Genomic DNA, 21444 nt, shown 5'->3' on the forward strand with positions numbered 1-21444 from the left:
ATATTTTTTATTAAACAGCAGAATTAAATAATTAACTATTAGTTATTAAACTGCACATTTGTATAATTATACATTTTGCCTGCGTGCATCAAATTACATTGTATCCAACTTTTTCTGCTATCCCTGTGTTGCGCTGTGCATAAAACTCCCAGCATTCAGTGCACCATTGTGCCCTAGTGTCTACTCTCACCATTTACACAAGGCAGGATTGTTCCTCTGTTACTCCCTGTTGCACTTTCATTCTGAAAAGTGTTAGTCCTGAATACAAACCAAGAAACAATAGGAAAAGGAAAACCAATGTGAGGGTAGAGTTAGTTGCCTGGGGCAGTATGGGAATAGCTATATACTTAGTGTCGGACTGGCCCACCGGGTTATCAGGAAAAGGCCCGGTGGGCCCAGGTGTCAGTGGGCCCTCATGCTGCTAGACATTTGGCCTATTTCATGGTCATTCCCTATTTCTATTAGAACAAAGAGGCTAAATAGATGGAATAATAGATTATAGTGTGTAAAGAAGAGACTAGGAGAATAGAGGTTGAGTAAGGAGAGGAAGAATAACAGTACTAAGAGTGGGCCCCTTGTCTAAAATTAATTGGTGGGCCCTGGTCAAAGGTTTTTGGGTGGGCCCCTGGTGTCCCAGTCTGACAATGTATATACTTATATTAACAATGAGGTGTTATTTCTGAATGAACCAACCTTGTGAACTACTATTCAATTACATCCTAAACTACACAGGATCTTTTGTAGGATGGTGTTGGATGGACAGATTTCAGCCTACAAGTCAGATGCCATTGCTTGGGGCAAATATAATGGCACTGAGAATAAACTGCCAAAAGATTTGCGACACATCTGTTGGTAGAAAATGCTGCGTCTTCATCCAATGAGATGAATAAACAAACCACACCCTGTGATTTTATCTGATCCAACTTACATTACAGCTGTGGGGATCAGATTTTGTGGCATCTTCCAAATCCCACGCTGTTGTGCATGACAAGATTTTGTGGATCAGATAAAATTTCCCATGTAGTTTAGCCCTTAAATTGCTTAACTATGTGCCAGAATCTCCTTAACATACCTTATTTCCTCCACAATGTACATCCGATTTAATACAAATCATTTTGCAGTGTTAAGGAAAAAGAAATTGAATTAAAACCTGACAAATGATAGAAGCTGGAGGATTGCTGGTAGCAGACTAAGGGCATAGGTATAGACATATGACAGATACAGGAACAAAACCAAAGCATAGTGTGTTTACCTGCTGCCTGCCATAGGTACTGACATAGAACTGTGCCTAAATGTAATCCCCCCCCCCCCATAAGTGTAATGTCAACTGGACATATAAGTACCTGCCTGTATGAGCCTTTATTGTATTTAGTCATGGGGCAACTCCCTATCAATCCTCTTCTCTCAAGCAGCTGAATGGTAGGATTGGATTTCCTGTCTACATCAAACAGAGGAAGCAGCTTCCAACAGATTTGTAGGGTCTATTTAAGTGTTAGAGAGAATAAACTTTGTTCCAACCATGTCACAGTTTACTGTTTAGAAGGTCAGGTGTGGTCTTGAGTGAAAATCCACCATCAAACGCAGCATTCAGGACTTCATCTAAAGAGCCTGCCAGGACAAATTCCAGATCCTGTCTCACATTAAGGGGAATCTCTTCCAGGTCAGTCTCGTTTCTCTTGGGAAGGATGACCCGTTTCAGTCCTGCTCTGTGAGCCGCTAAAACCTTGTCTTTTATTCCTCCAACCTGAGAAAAACAGAAGGTTTGCTAGTGATGAGTCTGTCCAACCCTGTATCTAAATATTTTATCTTAACGGCCAAGTTCTAGATCAGTATCTGACATAGAGATGGTCCCGACTGAACCAGCTGCTGTTATGCCCTATGGTATGCACAGGGTTCCTATCTTTGTTATTTATATATATGTGTGTGCCATTTAGAAGGGGCTATAATATTAATTACATTACACAAGTCATGTGACACAAGTGACCTCCCCTGACTACAACCAATGATGTCAAATTTCATGATTTTACACATATTATTGATACAAGCAGCCTTGTACTTTCTAACTTGCATTCAGAACCCTTCTTCTGTCTGGTATCTGTTAGGAAAAGTTTCATAGAACCCTCACCGCAAAACTTCAAGAAGAGTATCTAAAAATATCTTTACATATCCATTTATTCTCCTCCTGTCCTTGTAGCATGAAACATTAGCTTACATTTGTCACACACTTACAGGAAGAACAAGACCTCTTAATGTGATCTCTCCAGTCATGGCTACATCTGAACACACCAGCCTGCCGCTGAATAGTGAAGCGAGGCAGGTTACTATGGCAACACCAGCAGATGGTCCATCTTTTGTGACTGCTCCAGCTGGGAAGTGGAGATGGATGTCGGTGTTGTCAAGGAGATCAAAACTTCCAGATGCTACAGGGAAGAGGAAGTGGTAACAATGGAATTGAAACTTAGAACATCTGTCAGAGAACACACCCTAATTTCGGCTATGATACCACCTCTTGCTTCACAGGAGACTAGACAGTAGCCCATCCTTGCAAATAGTAAGTAATACTGTATATAGCTGGACAATGGAAGAGAAACTGTCCCCCAACCACCACCCACAAAAAATCAGGCACTCCTCCTTGCTGTCCTTCCCTCTGAAAATATATCTTCTATAAAGAAGCAGCAACAATACCCATAAGCTGATAAACTGATTGGTTCAGACTGATGTTGATCTGAAACTCTCAGCAACCCCTGACAATATGTATTCCTCTTCTGTTTTTGGACAATAAATGGGGATCATCCCTAGTCTTTCTCACTCAACATCATGTCCATAAAGCCATAACCGTATTTCCTATAAAGGACCCACATCTCAGTATAACATTATTTTCTAGGTTTTTTTTAGTCAAAAGCACATCAATAGATAGCTGAATGGTGATGTTACTTGGTTACCTAAGTACAAAGGCTTAATAGTCTCAACAAAATGATTAAAACTTGGCTTTCTGCAGACATGTCCTACTAATCGTACCATTGGTGAGCTGATATTTTTTTGCATTGCTACGAAGCCAACTAATTGCTAGATGTGCTGATTCCTTCATAACATCTCCCAGCTGCCCAGTCAGAGTTAGTTGGCCTTCTCCATCCATCCGACTGGCCTCCACAAACATGATCTCACCACCCAGTGGGGTCCAGGCCAAGCCAATGGCTACACCAGGCTGATTCAACCGTCCAAACACCTGAAACACATAGAAATATATGGTTAGTGTACATGCAAGAACTCTATACGCACATCAGACACCAGTTTGTCAATATTTTCCATATATGATATAGGGCAAAATGGTATAAACTGCCACATGGCAGAAGTGATGTCTCCAGGAATACAATGTTTGTATTATTGAGTTCCTCCAGCTGAGAGGTGCCCAGAAGTCTCTGGTTTGGGAATGAATACTTTCAATTTGAAATCTGACAAATGAGCAAAACCAGTCTGCGCAACTGCCAAAATCTGACTAATAGAGTAGTACTGCGGGACACGTTGTCTGAAGAGCCACTTGCAGCCAAAAGGCCAAGCATCTTCAGTGGGTGAAGGGTTGTATTGCAAAACTAAACCCAAAGATTTTATGCAATTTTCCCAGCGCTTGCCTTAACTTTTAGTAAGTGGGCTCACCTTCTGAATTGGGTCACACCGTAAAGACTAAAAGATTCATCAATACACGTTGTATGAAGGAGGCCACAATGTATCCGCAGTACTGTGCTGCAAAACTTTTATTCTTTCCCAAGGTCATGTTCATGGCGCACTCTTATTGATTACTTTCTCTTGCATCTATCCACAAAGTTTCCATTGTCAGTACAGTTTAGCCCTTGCACAAGCTTTATGCTGGTTGTCATCAATAAAGTGCTCCCCTTTAAGGCAGAGTCTCCCATTACACCACCTGCTGTCCTGGCATCGGGTTGTTTCTATTGTGACTGGGATTCATTAGCAGCATTTTCTCTCCATCTTGTTTTGTTCCTCTACAAGTCAGCAAATATTATGTTCCAATCATAGTGCAGATGATCCAGCAGCACTATTTACATAACAATACAGTAAAGTTGCTGATATATATAATAATCAACAAAAAGGACACTGAGCAATTTACAGTCAGACAGAAGGGAACCAAAATTATCAGCAAGACAACCTGGAACACAGTCAGCAGCTAAAGCATATCTAAGCTTTTATTTCTTCCATTTAACAGGTCAACAATGTGCTTTCCAGCTCTTCTCTTCCATTACAGCTATACACAGGGAAGCACTGGTTAATAATGCACTGTTCTGCAATTCGGGATATATTTGGGTGGGATCATTTGCATTATAGAATATGGATGGTATTTGTTTTAATCTCATTTTTGTTTTATCAAGGAAGTCAGAATTTTGGCCACCTGACCAGGCTTTGCAAAGCTGCAATGAGAGGGGTGACACATACACCTTTCTTAAAAGTAAGCCAAACAATTATGCTAGGGCCACAAAGGGCCAAAATCAGCAAGCGGAAAACAACAGGCCAATTTCAGCCACTCATTCCAAGCAGTTAAAATAGTTCAAAAGATTCAAAGATCAAAAATCAAGGAATGTTTCATGTTGACTCCCATCTCCCAAGTCAAGTGTGACTACTCAAGGCAAGGTAACACTTACTGGACATAAACTAGACCTCTCTTAGGTGTAGGTGTAACATAAATGACATGAGAGCAATGTGGTATACAAAAAGGATTTTTTTAATATATTGATAATGGGTTGAGTGCATTGAGTGCAGAGAACCTCTTGTATTTGGCTGTATGAATGTTGTGGTCACAGCCTCATTTAAATATAAGTGGTTAGCACAACTTTCTCTTTTTTGCTATAGTTTATAGAGGAGCAGTAGCCATGTTGTAGCTCCCACCCTTTCCAGCAATAGTCTGGTGATCCCAGGGGTGGCTAATAAAAGGGTAACTATGTTTGGGAGTTTTAATCTTGAATGAATCAGATGAAAGTGAGTGTATGACTGGCCAGACCAGGGATGACTTAGTTGGACAGCTTAAATATATTGCAATATATGAAAAACAATCCTGGATTTGTTTAAAGGGTAAGGCATTTTTAGTAGATGAATGCACAACATGTTTCAATGTCCTTAATGTATTGATAATGGGAGAGTGCAGAGGATCCCTTGTCTTTTTTGTACCAAGCTTGCCACTTTTGCACAAACATATTTTGTCATTCACCTGCTTCTATGTCAGTGCTATTATGCTTTGTGGCAAGCCTATTTCAGCCCAGGTTCTTGCCCCAGTAGTTTTCTCTCTCTTCATCAAAATCTTCCTTTGCCTGGATATACATTCATTCAGTTCACAATTCAGCTGCTCCTTTGTTAGCGTTGGGCAGTCATTCTCTCTTCTTCTTATTCTCAATCACAGCCGCCCCTTCCATGGCTTTTGCCTCTAGGCATGCCTCTGTCCATCGCATATTTGGTATTCCTTTGTCACAACAATTACAACTCTTTGTTCCCATTTATGAGTTTTGTTTGTCCATCTGCTTAGCAAAACCTCTACACCGTGCTCTTATTCTTCACAACTTGGAATTTCTTGGATATTCTGTATTGCCCATTTTAGACATTTTATAACTTTATTCTGAGACACTTCTATCACAATATTATATGAGTACAGGCATCTAGTCTTCTTCTAAATGGCTTTGTAGCCTTTTCTGTATGATTTATAGTAGGAACAGATAGCAGGATGTCCTCCACTGACCAGCAACCCGATCCTTACCCACCACCCAATTTGTTCCCCTACCTAGACCCGCTACACCACCCTTTCCGCAAATAGTTAGCTTACCCTCCAATCCAGGGGTTTGTGAAACTGGAAGTGGAATCTCTGTGAACAGGAGCATAATCAGATGGGTACAGGTGGGTATGGGGAACAAATTGTGCGATAACCTCAGGGGAGGGTGGGAGGGAACAATCGCCCACCTTAACCGGGTACCTAGGCAGACTACCTGTGGAATACCCACATGATAATGGAACTTTCTGCCCAAGACCCAACCACTTTCCGTGTACCTGACCCAATGCAGGACTCTAGCAGGATGGTTGCTATTTCATAGGCATCAGGCAGTTAATATATAATTAGTACTCATTCTACCTCTGTAAAAGAGTATAGCAACACAGATGTCACTACTACACTAGGAGAAAGCACAGACATTAACCAGCAATTAATTTTAATAATTATAAGCCATATAATGATGTCTAACATGGTCAGTAGGTTGGAAAAAAATATTTGTTTAGATACAAGCATTGAAAATGCATGTGCAGATGTGCAGCTAGGGTTAAAAAGAAACATACCTCAGTTTCATACATGGGGGGACCAAGAATATCTTTCAGTGCATGGTGGTCGATAAGAATGGGCATTTCAGGAGGCAGGGCAAAGTCTGCTGTGTCATTGATTGTAGCAGATTTGGAACCTTCTGGGACGCTCTCTTTGCGTTCTGTGATAAGAATATCAGACAGACCATCAGACAGAGAATTTACAATGTCAGCGATACATTCATTGCCAATTGATTGCTACTTGAGTGAAGATTCTGTTTTTGGAATGAACTGGAAAGATAAGAGACTGTCTGAGGCATTTCAATGACCTCATGAAACCCTATCTCTTATGTATATTTATTTACCAGAGATCCATTAAGATGGTCTATTACGGTTCATGTTCAAATGCGATAGTGCATTTTTATTGTTAGGAACGAATATCTACCTTTTATTAAAGCTATTCCCTATAAACAAGTAATGATTTTCTTTCATGTGCCAATTAAAACTGTCACAAGCACCACCAAAGCCACCAGCAAACCTCACAGTTATATAGAACATACTACTACTCTAATTCCCATCAATGTATCACATTACCATCCTTATGTGTGTTTCTGTTGGCTATTGATCTGTAGTAGAAACATGCAGCACTCCATTGTCAGTGCTTGAGGGACACTCACTCATCTGGCTGTTTGCTACTGGCAACGTTTGTAGACTTTATTACAAAATTGTAATGTTGAAATGAGGTCTCCTCTCTGGCCCCAGCTGTAATAAAATCAAGCCAACATAACTGTTGAAAATAGTCAGAATAAAAAGATTGAAGTTGTTTCGTTCATTGATAAGAGCAGTGACGTAACTAGATGTTACTGGGCCCCACAGCAAAATCATTTTAGGGCCACCAAAATATCCAGAGGTTGTCCTGTTTTACCAATTTATATAAAAATAACTTTAATTAGGGCATCATGGGGCCCCCGATACCTCCTGCCCCCCCTGCAGCTGCAGGGTCTGCTTCCTCCATAATTACGTCCCTGGATAAGAGATTGTCCTTTTGCGAGTCCAAAAAGTATCACCAACTAAAGCTTCATCTCATGGAAATATCAATCTTTGTAAATACAATCAATTACAAATTCTGTACCATTTCTGAAATGATCAAGCCACTTCAGTATTCCCCTCTTGGCAATCTGTCAGATTTTGATTGACAGTTCAGTCAAATACATTCGTTGTGCTCCATTTGCCTAGACAATGAATTAGCGGCCTTTCAATAACCGACTCCACCAAAAAATCTGACTCCGCCACAAAGCCTATGTGTAAGGAGACAGATAAGAGCTGAGAGGGGGTTAGTAAAGAGTAACTTGATTATTTTGGAACTGGTACATGATTTTTTATGTGAATTTCATGATAGTTAACCCTTAGGGTAATGTAGCACCTGGAGATCGCAGAAGTTTCCTCGTGAGGCAACTTCAGAAAACGAAGCGCCGCGAGTGCATGCCGCAGGCAATTTTCATTGTAGCAGGAGGAATACACAGGGAAGCAGTTCAGGGAGATTAGTGGCCCCAAAGAAGAGGCGATTAGTCGCCGGGTGACTAAATCTCCCCAATCTCTTAGTGTGTCCTTCCCCTTAGGTACAGAATCTTTCTAGAACTGCGTGACGCCAACAAAGACATTGGGGAACTGCTTCTGCTGCATTTTGTAGTTGCTCAGATGATCTATAATACAAGTGTTTCTTATTGAAAACAAAGGGAATTGGGAGCTGTGCATAATCTACAGCACTTTATCAAGGGTCTTTTCCCAGAGAAACTTAAAATGCAATTTAACATGCCATATGCCATTGCTCTGAATTTGTTCACAAATAAATGGTAACAAAATGGTAAGGATTCATTATACAAGGTACTGTTTTATTATTACAGAGAGAAAAAGAGATCATTTTTAAAAATGTTAATTATGCGATTATAATGAAGTCTATGGTAGTTGGGCTTCCTGTAATTTGGAGTTTACTGGATAATGGGTTTCAGGATAACAGATTACATACCTGTATAAGCTGCCACAGAATAAACTACTTTCATATTGTAATTGCTGTTATATGGATAGAGGATTAGCTGTGTAAGCAACCATCTCTTGTCATCCATTGCACATACTCCCTTCCAATAATAAACACAGGCCAGACTGAGGCTGTTCCACAAACTCACTCAGGCGATCATTTTGTCACAGAAAATAATCACATGTAAGTGGAGCAGGGTAGATGCAATGACATGTTGGATCATTGATTTTTTCAGTGGAGCTTTACGATTTTTGCATATTGTTTGGGGGGGGGTTGGGGTGTGTGAATCAAAAGAAATGTTAATTCCATTTATGTCACAGTTTGCCGTTAAGACTGATTTAAAGGTCAAGAGGCAGAGTCAGCCATTTAGTACACTAAATCATTTATATATACACCATATATCCAATGCTATGTATGAGTGCAGCAATCCTCTAGATTGTAAACTCTTGCAAGCAGGGCCTTCAGATGCCATTTTTAACCATTGTTTAATTATTGTATTGTTATAAATTAATGTAAAGTGCTGTATAACTTGCTGGTACTATATAAATAAATAAATGATGATGATGGTGGGGTGTAAATAATTTCTAAAATAGCAGTAATAAGTTACAACATATAACATTATACAGGTATGGGACCCATTATGCAAAATGCTTAGAACCTGGCGTTTTCCGGATAATGGATCTTTCCATTATTTGGATCTTCATACCTTAAATATACTTGAACATCATGTAAACATTAAATAAACCCAATAGGCTGGCATTGCTTCCAATAAGGATTAATTGTATCTTAGTTTGGATCAAGTACAAGGTACTTTTTTATCATTACAAAGAAACGGGAAATCATTTTTAAAAATTTGGATTATTTAGACAAGATGGAGTCTATGGGAGACGGCCTTTGCGTAATACTGAGCTTTCTGGACAATGAGTTTCCCGATAATGGATCCCATAACTGTTGGTATTTTAGGGAGCATGTGGCCCTAACACGCTCACTTCAAGGCCTAAACACTACTTCTCTGATTTAAGATTAATTCAGCCATTTAAACTGTTCTAAATCACCTGTTCTAGGACATTGATACAATTTTATATCATTCAACAGTTAAGTTATTTTTTTTGAGTGTTTTTTATTTACATTTTAGGTCAAAATTAGCTAATTAAAAAGATTGCTATTGTATGTTTAGCCCATAAAAAAACTACAAGATGGGAGAAAAAAGGTTTGTTATATCCATATATAATGCTTCTCAGCTGTGTAGCCTTTCCCCCTTTCACCATATGAAACCCTAAATTTGTCCCTTCATGTAATTTGAGTTAGATGTGCCTGATCTAGATGGACCATTAATTTTAATTTTTGGCACTTATGATAATCAGTAAAATCTAATAAAGATGCCATGGAAAAGGCTTTAAACAGGCTAATTTAATTCCAAACTGACTAATGTACTAGGCATATTTAGCAACTGTCCCATGATAGCTGGGCTCTAATCCACATAATGACAGGACAGTAAAATCTCCTGATGCTAAGCACTATACGGTGGGTTATCACAGACCTACAGTAATAATGTATAGAAATAGAAAGCATTTCTGCAGTGTGCTGATAAGCCCCCAGGGCACAAATACTCGGAGGAAACGTACTCTCATCACCTCACTGATCAATACAGCAGCTGTAGGCCAGAAAAAGTAATTTAATCATCTATGAATGACTCCAAGCCCCATAATGAAGATTCGGCCTGGAAACAAAAGGACAGCAAAATATCTCGAAATCATTGTGCTTTGAGGCTTTCACTGAGAAAATGGATTTCAAATGCATCACTGTGTGCCCTATCTCCAAATCTTTAATCAAAATGTATTTGTATAGGAGAATTTAGAGGAGCCTACGCTCTTGTTGATTCTCTATACCAATACATATTGAGTTATATTATGGTATTATACCTTTTGAGCCAGAGTATGATACCGTTATCAACTCTGATGCCAGAACAGGAAAATAATTCCCCAGTGGTTGTCATCAGGCTGGCACATCTCTTAAAACTCCCTGAAAAAAGTGTTGCAGAACAGTCCTACCAAGTGTGACGTGCCAAATGGCTTTGATTACTGTTTTTATCAGTGTTTTAACCAGCCCTTGGAATACTTTGTAGCTCTTGGATATTGGAGCATAGGTATGGGGTTGATTATTTGGAAATCCCTTATCCAGAAAGCTCTGAATTATGGAAAGGCCATCTCACATAGACTCCATTTTATCCAAATAACACATTTTTAAAAATATTTCCTTTTTCTGTGTAGTGATAAAACAGTACCTTGTACTTGATCCTAACTAAAATATAATTAATCCTTATTGGAAGCACAACAATTGAGCATATTGTATATTATGTTTACATGATTTTCTAATAGAGTTACGGTATAAAGATCCAAATTACGGAAAGATCCATTATCCCAGATTATATCCAGGTCCCGAGCATTCTGGATAACAGGTCCCATACCTGTACTTGCAGTATATTTATGAACAACAATTAAAAGAGTCAGATTTATCAAAATGTGAGTTTAGTGCTTATGAAATAAAAACTCACCCACACTCTATTAATTCCTACGGAATTTTTAGAATTGTATTTATAAATGGGTGAAAGTTAGAATTTACCATTTGATAAATACAGTTCTAAAAATCCCATAGGAATGAATAGAGTGTAGGTGAGTATTTATTAAGTGCTAAACTCACATTTTGAGAAATCTGCTATATGTTAATAAAACCAATAGGCAGTATCACACATAAAAATGTTTATTTGGTGCACAAACCAATCATAAATGTATCCAAAATATTTACTATACCAAAGGACAGCGGTACATGAGTGCTCCATGGTCCCTGAGCTCCTCCCTACCAGTTTTTGGTATTAATTTGTATCGAAGTCCAGCATTGGACTTTTTTCTTCTTGTAACCTGATTCTTTTGGTCAATAATGGGAGTCCATTTGTTTTGTTGACAACTTGTAAAATGCAGGTGTTAGATGAGCATGCAAATGAAACATTTGCTTCTTATCCTTTGTGTACCTACTTACGGAGCTCCATTTGGTGGGACCAATTAACCATATGGGAACAAAGGGAGAATTGCTCGAACCCAGTGGATAGAAAACAGTGTACAGATGATGCCGCTGTGCCTGACTGTTAGAACTGAAAAGTTTATCACCAAGACCTGCGGGAACTGAATATAAAGGTTTGTAACAACCTCCATCAAACAATATTTGCTCTCTAGCCTTCACAAATGGACTTTATTACCTATTAGGTGAAAGGAAAACATGCTTCTGTGAGAAAACATCTTCCCTAAGAGAGGGATGAGCACAAGAATTTGTGGAGAACGCACGTCTATTAAGTCTAATGCTGAATTAACTTCATCTGTCAGTCTCCTGGAAATCCAGTGTTGCTCCTTTAACATTCTTGGGTTAACTTTGATGGCACATTACTTCCTGCATTTTATCTTCAATTTACAAGGGTAGTCTACTTTGAAATAGTGTTCTGCTATGTAACAGAACTAAAATGTTACAGTTTATCCATTATCAGTCCAGGATATGAGATGTTCATTACGGCCTGAATCAAACGAATGCTATGTTGCTGGACCAGCCCTATATGAGGTATCTTTCTATGGCATGATACAAACTGCTTTACAGAAAGGTTTGGTAGTTTTGGGCAGTAGAGAACTTTCTTGGTCAATGGTTGCAAAACTATGGTCCAGAAACAGTGGCTACAGGGCAGCCTATAGGACACTGAAGGAAAGAATTAATATTTGTTTTTCTAGATACCTCTGAAAGCCAAGCATGAGGAGCAATAATGGCAAGATTTGGGGTGTCCTTTCATTACACTCAGGGCCACTCCTGCCATGAGGCAAGGTGAAAACCTTGCTTCAGGCAGCAGTGAATGGCCAGTTATAAGATGCCTCTTGTACTTTTAAGAGCTGAATTTCTGTTTTTTAAAATGGAAATTTGGCTGCACTAGTGTAGAGAGTATTATAGAACTCATTACACTAGCAATGTGCCCCCCCCCTTTGAGTCGCTCAGACGCTAAAGTTTTAAGCACAGAGTGGGAGAGGGAGGCGGCAGCAGCAGCAACAGGATCACCCCTGATTACCCTTATGTCTTTCCTACTCCATCTTGAATTATTGGAAATACGACTACTTTACAGATCCAGCATTGTGTTTTATGTATTTGTTACATTGATACGAGGGACATTAATGTGCTTCTCTCTCACAGACCCTTATTATGATCCAAATTTTGTTACATCAATGTGATTTGGCCCAGAACCTGGGTGGCCAAACTGGGCAAAGAGTAACTCATCTGGCAACCTCTCCAAGAGTGGATCTTTACATGTCCCCGCAATAAAAATAACAGGTAAGAACAGAATTCCAGTGTAGGATTTGTTATTGGGTAAAAAGAGAAATTAGTTAAGGATCTAAATATTTTTGCAAGGTACTGTATATATTATATGTATAATTAAAACTATTAAAAAATATTAAACCAAATCACACATTAACATATTGTGTTTGTTGCCAGATTCGAACTCTTGCAACTTATGCCTTTTTCTTTTATATACACCTAGTTAATTTGTTTATCTCTACTTCAGTTTCTATAAATACTGATTATAAAGCTATGAGGCATGCTGATAACACAAAAGCCTCCCTATAAATACTGAAATATAAATAACCTCCTGTTTTGTTACAAAATAGGCAGCTGGCTCTATAAATTAAATAAAGGTGTATCTTAACGTATATAGTTCTAATTGGGCAAAGAAAAATTGCCTTACTCCGCCTAAGAGTAGGCTGTGCTGATGCAAGAGGATTTGTGTAAGCTAGTTATTGAGGATTGCAAGCTATCTATCTAATGAGCTCTTGCAGCTTTTCATGTACAGACACTGCCCAGATAATGTTAGGTGCTTTAAATGCTTCTTTATAAGCATCTGAAAAAGTTATAATGACAGTAATTCATTTTTGGCTAATTGCAATAAAGTTGCCAGACAAACCAGTAAGGATTTGTTGTAAAAGGTACAGATATGGGACCTGTTATCCAGAAATCTCAGGACCTGGGGTTTTCTGGATAAGGGATCTCCATACCTCAAGTCTGCTAAAAATCATTTTAACATTACATGAACCGAATAGGATTGTTGTGCCTCCAATAAGGATTAAGTATATCTTAGTTAGGAAAAGGTACTGTTTTATTATTGCAGAGAAAAAGTAAGTACATTCAAAAATTTTAAATTTCTTGCTTAAAATGGACTCTATGGAAGACGGCCTTCCTCTGACTTTCTGGATAATGGGTAACAGATCCCACACCAGTGCTGGGATTTGTCACGTAATCCAGAGCTAATCATTTGCCATACTCATGCAGTGTTATATTTGCCCTAATCCTTTTAATTTGTAAAACAAAGTCATATGGTATAATGATACTTCTAAAGATAGCCATACATGGGCTGAGAAAAGCTGCCGTCAATTAGAGGCCCATTTATCAAAGGTTGAACTTCAAATCAATGTGAATTTTTTTAAATTCGAATATACTCCCAATTCGACTGGGAGGCTATTTAAGAAAAAATGGGAACGTCAATTTATATGGTTCCAACTGGAAAAATCAAATCGTATTCGATTTGTATGAAATTTGTTTTTCTAAAAACATCAGGAAGGCTATTAACATCTCCAAATGCCTCAACAGATCTCATTGACTTGTAAATGAACTTAGGTGGAAAATATTCGAGTTAGGACTGTTTCCATGGTCGAGTGTGATAAATCTCACATTCAAATTTTCATTCGAATAGGGGGATTAAAATTTGACTGTGTGAATTTTGACACTCAAAAATTCAAATTCAAATTTACTATTCGACCCTTGATAAATCTGCCCTTTAAAGTCGCCAGTTTATTGCCCAGTTAATAGGGCCTTCCGATGGGCTTCCGCAATCGTTATCTTGCCTGGAATTGGGCAGATGGGCAGATGTTGATCAGGTAGGCTTAAAATTCCCGTCATATCGAGGACTGCATTGGTTTGTCGATACAGCCCTCCATCCAATCGCCTGCATTACCAGCTTTAAGATGTGATCATTGGGCCCTATGACCCACGATCAGATCTTAGGGAGACTTTTTTGGCAACCTCATCATATGAGTAGATCTTTTCATGTGTAGCCACCTTAAGGCTCATGATACAGAGGGCACATTTTTACTTTAGTTATCTCAGGGGGAACCATGGCGAGGAAAACACCAGCATGTTATTTGAGTGGGAAGAACAGTATGTATAGAAGAGGTTAGGGCTGCCTGCTGCACTATTCTACAGTATAACAGTTAGGAACACTTATTTTTAAGAAAATCTTGTAAGCACAAATGAATCATAACAACGTTAGGCGGTTATGAGTCATGCCTTGAAACACTGATTTGTTCATTTGCTAAAAATCTCATTCATTCAGACAGAAGTGGAATATGGGTGAAATCACATGTGAAAGATTGTGCGGCATTCATTTATTGTGCAAAAGGAGTCACATAAAGGTGTGGGTGGAGACTTCTATTAAATAAAAACAATCTATGTGTAGGTTAAGTAGGTACTAGTGTCACATTATTTTTCTGCGATCAGCAAAACATAAGGATAAAATATATTCTGCACTGGGAGCCTGATCTATTTACATATTTGAAGAAATGTGTGTAGGATCAACAAGACTGCTTCCCCTTGCACAAAAGGAATACATGAAATATGCTTAAGTCTGCTTGGGGTTATTGAGCGGTAACTTGTGTATAAGTTTTCCCAGAAGGAATGCTTGTTTTACTTAACAGAAAACACATATAGCATATGTCTAGCTGTAAAGACCTAATCATTCATACATATGTTTAATATACCAGCACATTTGGTATGCAATTTCCATGTGAATACCATACAAAATGCAAGTTCATATTCATTGTTTAGGGAACCTAACCCCTGCTAGAGAGTGTCAGTTATATATACATCTACCGTATATACAAAACTCAGTAATATAACGATATACTTGAAACAAGTGATGAAGTGCTGATAAACTGTAAATTATTTATTCTGCATTGCTTATTAGTCTTCCTGCTGCAACTGAGGTAGGTAATAACCCTTATAATAAATGTACCCCCCTTAAAGTACAACATTCCTACAACTGTATTTTGAAACTTTCAGATCAAAATCATTTATTCCCGATCATGTAAAAAGGAAACAAGTATATAAACAAGTATATATAACAAGAGTCCGAAAGTTTTTAAACAGGTTATGGAACTACTGTAGCATGTGTAAAGTTCTCCGGAACCAATTATTGAAGCCCAGAACTGCAAACCACATTTTAACCCCTATGGAATTGCTACCCTGACCTTATCTGCAACCCACTGACCACCATTAAACAGAAAGTGCTGTTGCTGCAAGCTGAAAGTGACATCATCAGTAGTGGGTGGGGCAGAAAACATGCTTAAAGGACTACAATATCTTAATATAATTAAGACCCGCATCTGAAAATCCTACCTGCAATCCAGAGAGTATCCACTTATTTTGCAGGCAACCTGCGGGTACCCGTCCCCCTGCAGGACTCTAGTGTACATTGCAGCCATAGCTTATCTAGGAGAAAAATATGCTGGGTATATTTAGAAAAGCAGTGAAGTCCCACTATTTTTTACCAATGGCATTTTGCCTTCTAGTCATTATGTAAGGTCATGGATACATATTTGATATGTGTTGGTTATCTTAGTGGGCCCTGAAGGCTACCTCTCAGCAGGTTTTTTAGTTGATTTTGGAAGGTTGTGTTCTTTTGCCTTATGCAAAAAATATTCTTTTACTAAAGCAGTTTGTGTTTCTTTTTATTTCTAGCCTTAAGATTTTTAAGGATGAAATGAATGTTAATGGAAACAATTTGCTGTACAATATTTAGTCAAAGTCTCGATTGTGCACTTTTAAATATGCATAGTTAGGCAACTCCTTATGTTGGGGTTATGTCAGAAGTGTTAGTATATATTGTTTTCTCTGCTTTTAAACCACATTATTTCTACATAACATTTTCTGAAATAGGTAAGGCTTAGAGAAAGGCTGCACAACCTGATCCTAAAATAACTGCTACTGGCTGTGAACTTCTTTTGGGGGATTTGGGGGATTGTTATTGCGGAGCTATAGAAATATAGGAATGATCAGAATACTAGAATAACACAAAGGCAGGTCTTGGTATTGTAACCTCTTACCCAGAGCAGACAGTTAAATCTATGACACTGGCCATGAAGTTCCTGACTACCAGTGCTGTAGATTTTATGTTCTACATGGGTTCCACTGGTTCCTATGAGGATTGTATGTTTCTACCAAAGGCTGCTCACAGAGAACAAATTAATTAAAGTGACCAGGCTTTAAAGATTTGGACCCAAATTTGCAGTTTTAGCTTGTGATCCATACAGTCATGCAGATAAAGAGTCCAGACAGCTGTGAATGTGCTTCTGTTGGGCCAATAACTTAAGCATGGATATCAGAACTGACGCAGCAAGGAAGAATCAGGCCCCGTATAATCGACAATGGCAGACTGACTGAGGTACAAGGAATTATGAGAAATTTGGCACACAGACAACATCGTCAATGAAAAAAGGTTGGCTTTATTTGAACACACACATGCGGTTGTGGATTACAGCGGTGGATACACAAGGCTGTCTGACTTACGCGTTTCTTGCCGGATCCCCGGCACTTCCTCAGAGTGCCGGGGGATCCGGCAAGAAACGCGTAAGTCAGACAGCCTTGTGTATCCACTGCTGTAATCCACAACCGCATGTGTGTGTTCAAATAAAGCCAACCTTTTTTCATTGACGCTGTTGTCTGTGTGCCGTGTCCTGGATCAGCGCCGATAGTGACGAGAATACGGTCTACTCTACACTGAATACCGGCGGGAAGTGGCCGGCGTCTCGTACGGGCTGCGACCAGGAAAGCACAGCGCTACTGGGTGAGCTCCGATGCGGATCGCATCATTCTTTATATAATTATGAGAAATTTGTTCACAGTAATGTTAGAGCACTGTTGTTAATCAAAAAAAATTTTTTTTTCATTTCTGGATTCATGATTTGAAAACACTAGGGTAACAAAAGGTAATTAAAACACTGCCAAGCAAATTAATGTATACCCAACGCCATCTGTCTGTCAACCCCTATAGTTTTATATGCAATCCACAAAATGCTTTATTTAATAACATTCCTGCCCCATTCTGGGCCCCACAGAATTTTTTTTTAGAGTTGGAAATGAATATCATATAAATATAGCACTTTATATAAACCCGTTTTGACAAGCATATAAAATGCCTGTAGTTCCATGAAATCCACATAATGCTCAAATTTCTAGGAAAGCAAGTTTGTTTTTTGTAATTTGACAAAAATAATAAAATTGTGCCTATTCTTGGCCCCACAGAATCATATGTGGTTAGAAGAGGGGGAAAAATGCTGAACTAAATGTAGCATTATGTATAAACCAGTTTTGACAAGTATGCAATAAGGTGTTTGTATAAAATATCCCAACACTTTCAGGCTATAGTTGCTCACATATAACAATAATGGGAAGTGATCTAAAACAACCCATGCTGTTTTTTCCTGCAGTTTTTCTTGGGCAAACACACAGTAAAAAAATCCACTTCTGTCTGTGTGTCTGTGTGTGTTTTCATGTGTGTGCACAGCTGGCACTAGCACTTGTGTGTATAGGTCAGTCTTTCAGCTGTGCACTGAAGTCTCATTTACATGTAACACTCTGAGTTCTAGGAAGAAGGCTGGTGCAAAACACGTGGGCACATCAATGCCAAGAGTAAGAAAAGGTCAAGGTATCATGGCATTCGTCTTGACGTGGGGAAAAGAATTCTAATATTGCTGAGTAAACAGTGCCTGCCATTTCTACTACTGACGTGCACAGTGAAATAAGGTAGCAGCGGTATGATGTTAAAATAAACCATTACTTATTCCTTGCTGGCAAGCCTTTGTATTCCATTCATACTACGTAAAGACATGGGCAATAGCTGAACCTGTCTCTGGGAGAAACTTGACAGAACACATGTCTGTACCCCACTCATATACTTGTTCAGTAATGGCAATTCTGTAGAACCCAGGCAGGAGCCCATGTAGCGCAATGAAACCCATCACCTACATACAAATAGATATAGCAAAACTAGGGATGCACCAAATCCACTATTTGGGGCCAAATCCTTTGTGAAAGATTCTGCAGAATACCGAATCGATTCTAATTTGCATATGCATGTACATAAGCAAAGTAGTGGCAGGAATGTAAAAAGTGTGGAAAAAATATTTAGTTCCTTGTTTTGTGATGAAAAGTCACATGATTTCCTATCATATATGCAGATTAGGATTCGGATTTGGTTTGGCGTAATCCGAATCCTGCTGAAAAAGGCCAAATCCTGGCCAAATTCTGACAGAATTCTGGATTTGGTGCATTCCTAAGCAAAACTTATAGTGCTAACATAAGATAGGTGGCAACTGCCCTAAATTCAAATGGCCATTTGATTTTAGAATTTTTCAGTTCAGAATAGTTTGGTGGAAACAAGCTGTAGTCAAAGTTATATACAGAGCACTAAGGAATGTGCAATCCGATTTACAATCCCCAATGATTTAGACTCAAAATTCTTATAAATGGATTTCCTTATGTATTTTCACAATATTCATATAGGCTATAGAAAAAGTCTAAATGAGTCCAGGTTTGAGCACATATATCATTATTCACAAGCTCTAGAAATACTCCAACCCAGACACAGCAACATGAGTCATTGGCAAGCTCTAAAGAAAGCAGACAATGCATGACAGAGAGGAATGCAGGCATGAATGTACAAAGGGTGATTTGTGTGCACTTGGACTGAGGATTCAGGTGAAACAGACAGTGAGCAGCAAACCTAGTTAAAGGAAACAAAGAGGAGGGAGCAATAATCTGTACATAAAGTTTGTACAGTCTGTAGAGGGACTACACCTATAGAAAATTGTAGTAACATACAAAAACATTATGTAAATTTAATATGCATGTTTTTAAAAAATTTCCTTCTGTTACTGACAACATCAGTAGTCACTGTTTATAAGGATATAATTTACAAGATATTCATGGCTTTTGTTTATTATAATGTAATAACTTTAAACCTTTTCATTTTTTTGGTGTTACAGAATAAAAATGGGTGCCCTGTTCTCTAGTATTGTGTGGGACTGCCTGAAAGCTGTGGCACCAGTGGGTTAGGCAGGTTCAGGCCAACAAGGTTGCAGACATGGCTCTGGCCCTAATCCAGCCCGTCAGGTCTTCTGCTAGCCACACCAGGCCCTTCTGCCAGAGATAGGCAGTTTTCAGTGAAAAAAGTGATATTGGGGTGGGGGGTACGGTTTTTTTCTACAGTATCTCCTTTAAATCTTGCATGATCAGGGTCCTGTAGATACACTTTAACTTACCTTCTCCTTCAGGTGCCTCCAAATGCTCTGATTTGTGCTCTCTGTGTTGTCCCTCTGCTACCTTAACAGCAACAGCTCGGCAAATAGCTCCAAGTTTTCTATCCAGTGATCGGACCCCTGCTTCTCTAGTATATCTGCAGTTAAATTGGGAATTTATAACTGAAAATGGCCATGTATCACAAGGAATCATACCTGAAAACAGCCCTAAGTGCACTAAGCACCCTCTGAATTTATAATCCCAGCTGCAAAGTGCTAATGGCTAGTACATTTTGAAATTAAAATGTATTAACAAAAAACAATATAGTATATCTTTATAATCACAATGTTACTTGACCTGTTAAATCCATACTATAGCAAACACTAATATTTTTCCCAGGATTATACCCATAACATGCCGATTTATACTTTAAGGTTTCTGTACTACAAATTCAGTTCCTAAATTTTTATATATAAATGCATCTTAAAAGTTCTGGCAGTTAGTTTATGTTGGCAGCCACTGTTGAGGTTACTGCAAGCCACAATAAAAGCTGCTGGCAGTTGATTTAAATTAAAGGGGAAATAATCTGCTACAAAACATACATACAGACATCTAAAATAAAATGTGAACTACAAGACATAAAGGGATAAAAGGAAGGGCAGGGTGTTAGGTGAATGTTTTTTATCCTTCAAGACAAACTTCCTGTTAACATACCGGGTTATAATCTCCAAAGTAGCTTCCTGAGGAATCTGGATTTGTTCAGGAGTTAAACCATGCTGAGCAAGTTGCTTTGAGATAAGATGTCTGTGAGCAATTTCTAACTTCTCTTCTTGACTGTAACCTAAAGAAAAGCAAAGCTGGCTATTAGGATGCACATGCAAAACTGAATTTTATCAGGTTCAAATGGCAATTGTAGTAAATAAGTTTTGATTTAAAGGGACAGTGTATCCCCTGGCTTTACATGAGTTCAATGGACAGGGTCTGAGTTGAACATACCTTTTGCCGGTGGCAAGTAAAATCTAAGGAGTACCCTAGGCTTGCCCCCCACGACACAGTGAGAGGATAAGGGGGGTGTTACAAGTGGAGATGTGCAATGGTGGTTAGCGGACACAATATAATGTGTAAGCAGGTAGATGAGGTATGTGCCTAGCGCCAACGCCTGCCCCATCCATGCACCCTAGGCACATGTCTCTGCTACCTAAGAAAACTATGTAAAGAAATAACACAAAAGCTGCCATATCAATCTTTGAATTGAATATTGAGACATGGGGTTTATACGGAATAGTAATTACCTGGCACCTCTAGAACCTCCATTCTGTCAAGTAGTGCAGGAGGAATTGTGGCAGTTGTATTTGCGGTGGCAATAAACAGGACCTGAGAGAGGTCAAAGGCCACATTCAAGTAATGGTCAGTGAAGTTATGGTTTTGCTCTGGATCCAGCACCTTCAAAAGCAAAATGAAAGCAGAGTTTTTGTGTTATCAATCAATCAATGCATTACAATTTTAGTGGGTACAATAAAATAATCTGGATGACTGCACAAGTACCAGGTTTATAAAGATGCATCTGCCAGTATAAGGCTTCATTATTCTTTTTCTAAAAAGCCACTTTTGCACAATTTAGGAATATATGTAATTGTGTCTGATATAAATCAGAAATAAACACATAGGAACCAAGAGAGTGAGTGGGACTAATGGATAGATGCGGAGTAGAACCCCATAACACATTTATGATTTTTTTTATATTAAAGTTT

General features: G+C 38.7%; 1 protein-coding gene across 1 annotated transcript in view; it reads right to left on the minus strand.

The window, feature by feature from the left end:
• The window catches only part of lonp2.L (lon peptidase 2, peroxisomal L homeolog), a 61881-nt gene continuing 40437 nt past the window's right edge, over positions 1 to 21444 (minus strand). The window contains 7 exon segments of the mRNA NM_001096479.1: positions 1 to 1744; positions 2230 to 2420; positions 3019 to 3226; positions 6325 to 6467; positions 19717 to 19850; positions 20408 to 20534; positions 20986 to 21136. Of these exon segments, the coding sequence (NP_001089948.1) occupies positions 1523 to 1744; positions 2230 to 2420; positions 3019 to 3226; positions 6325 to 6467; positions 19717 to 19850; positions 20408 to 20534; positions 20986 to 21136 (1176 nt within the window). The 3' untranslated portion in view covers positions 1 to 1522.

This window comes from Xenopus laevis, chromosome 4L (genome assembly GCF_017654675.1).
Source record: "Xenopus laevis strain J_2021 chromosome 4L, Xenopus_laevis_v10.1, whole genome shotgun sequence".
NCBI classification, from domain to species: Eukaryota; Metazoa; Chordata; class Amphibia; order Anura; family Pipidae; genus Xenopus; species Xenopus laevis.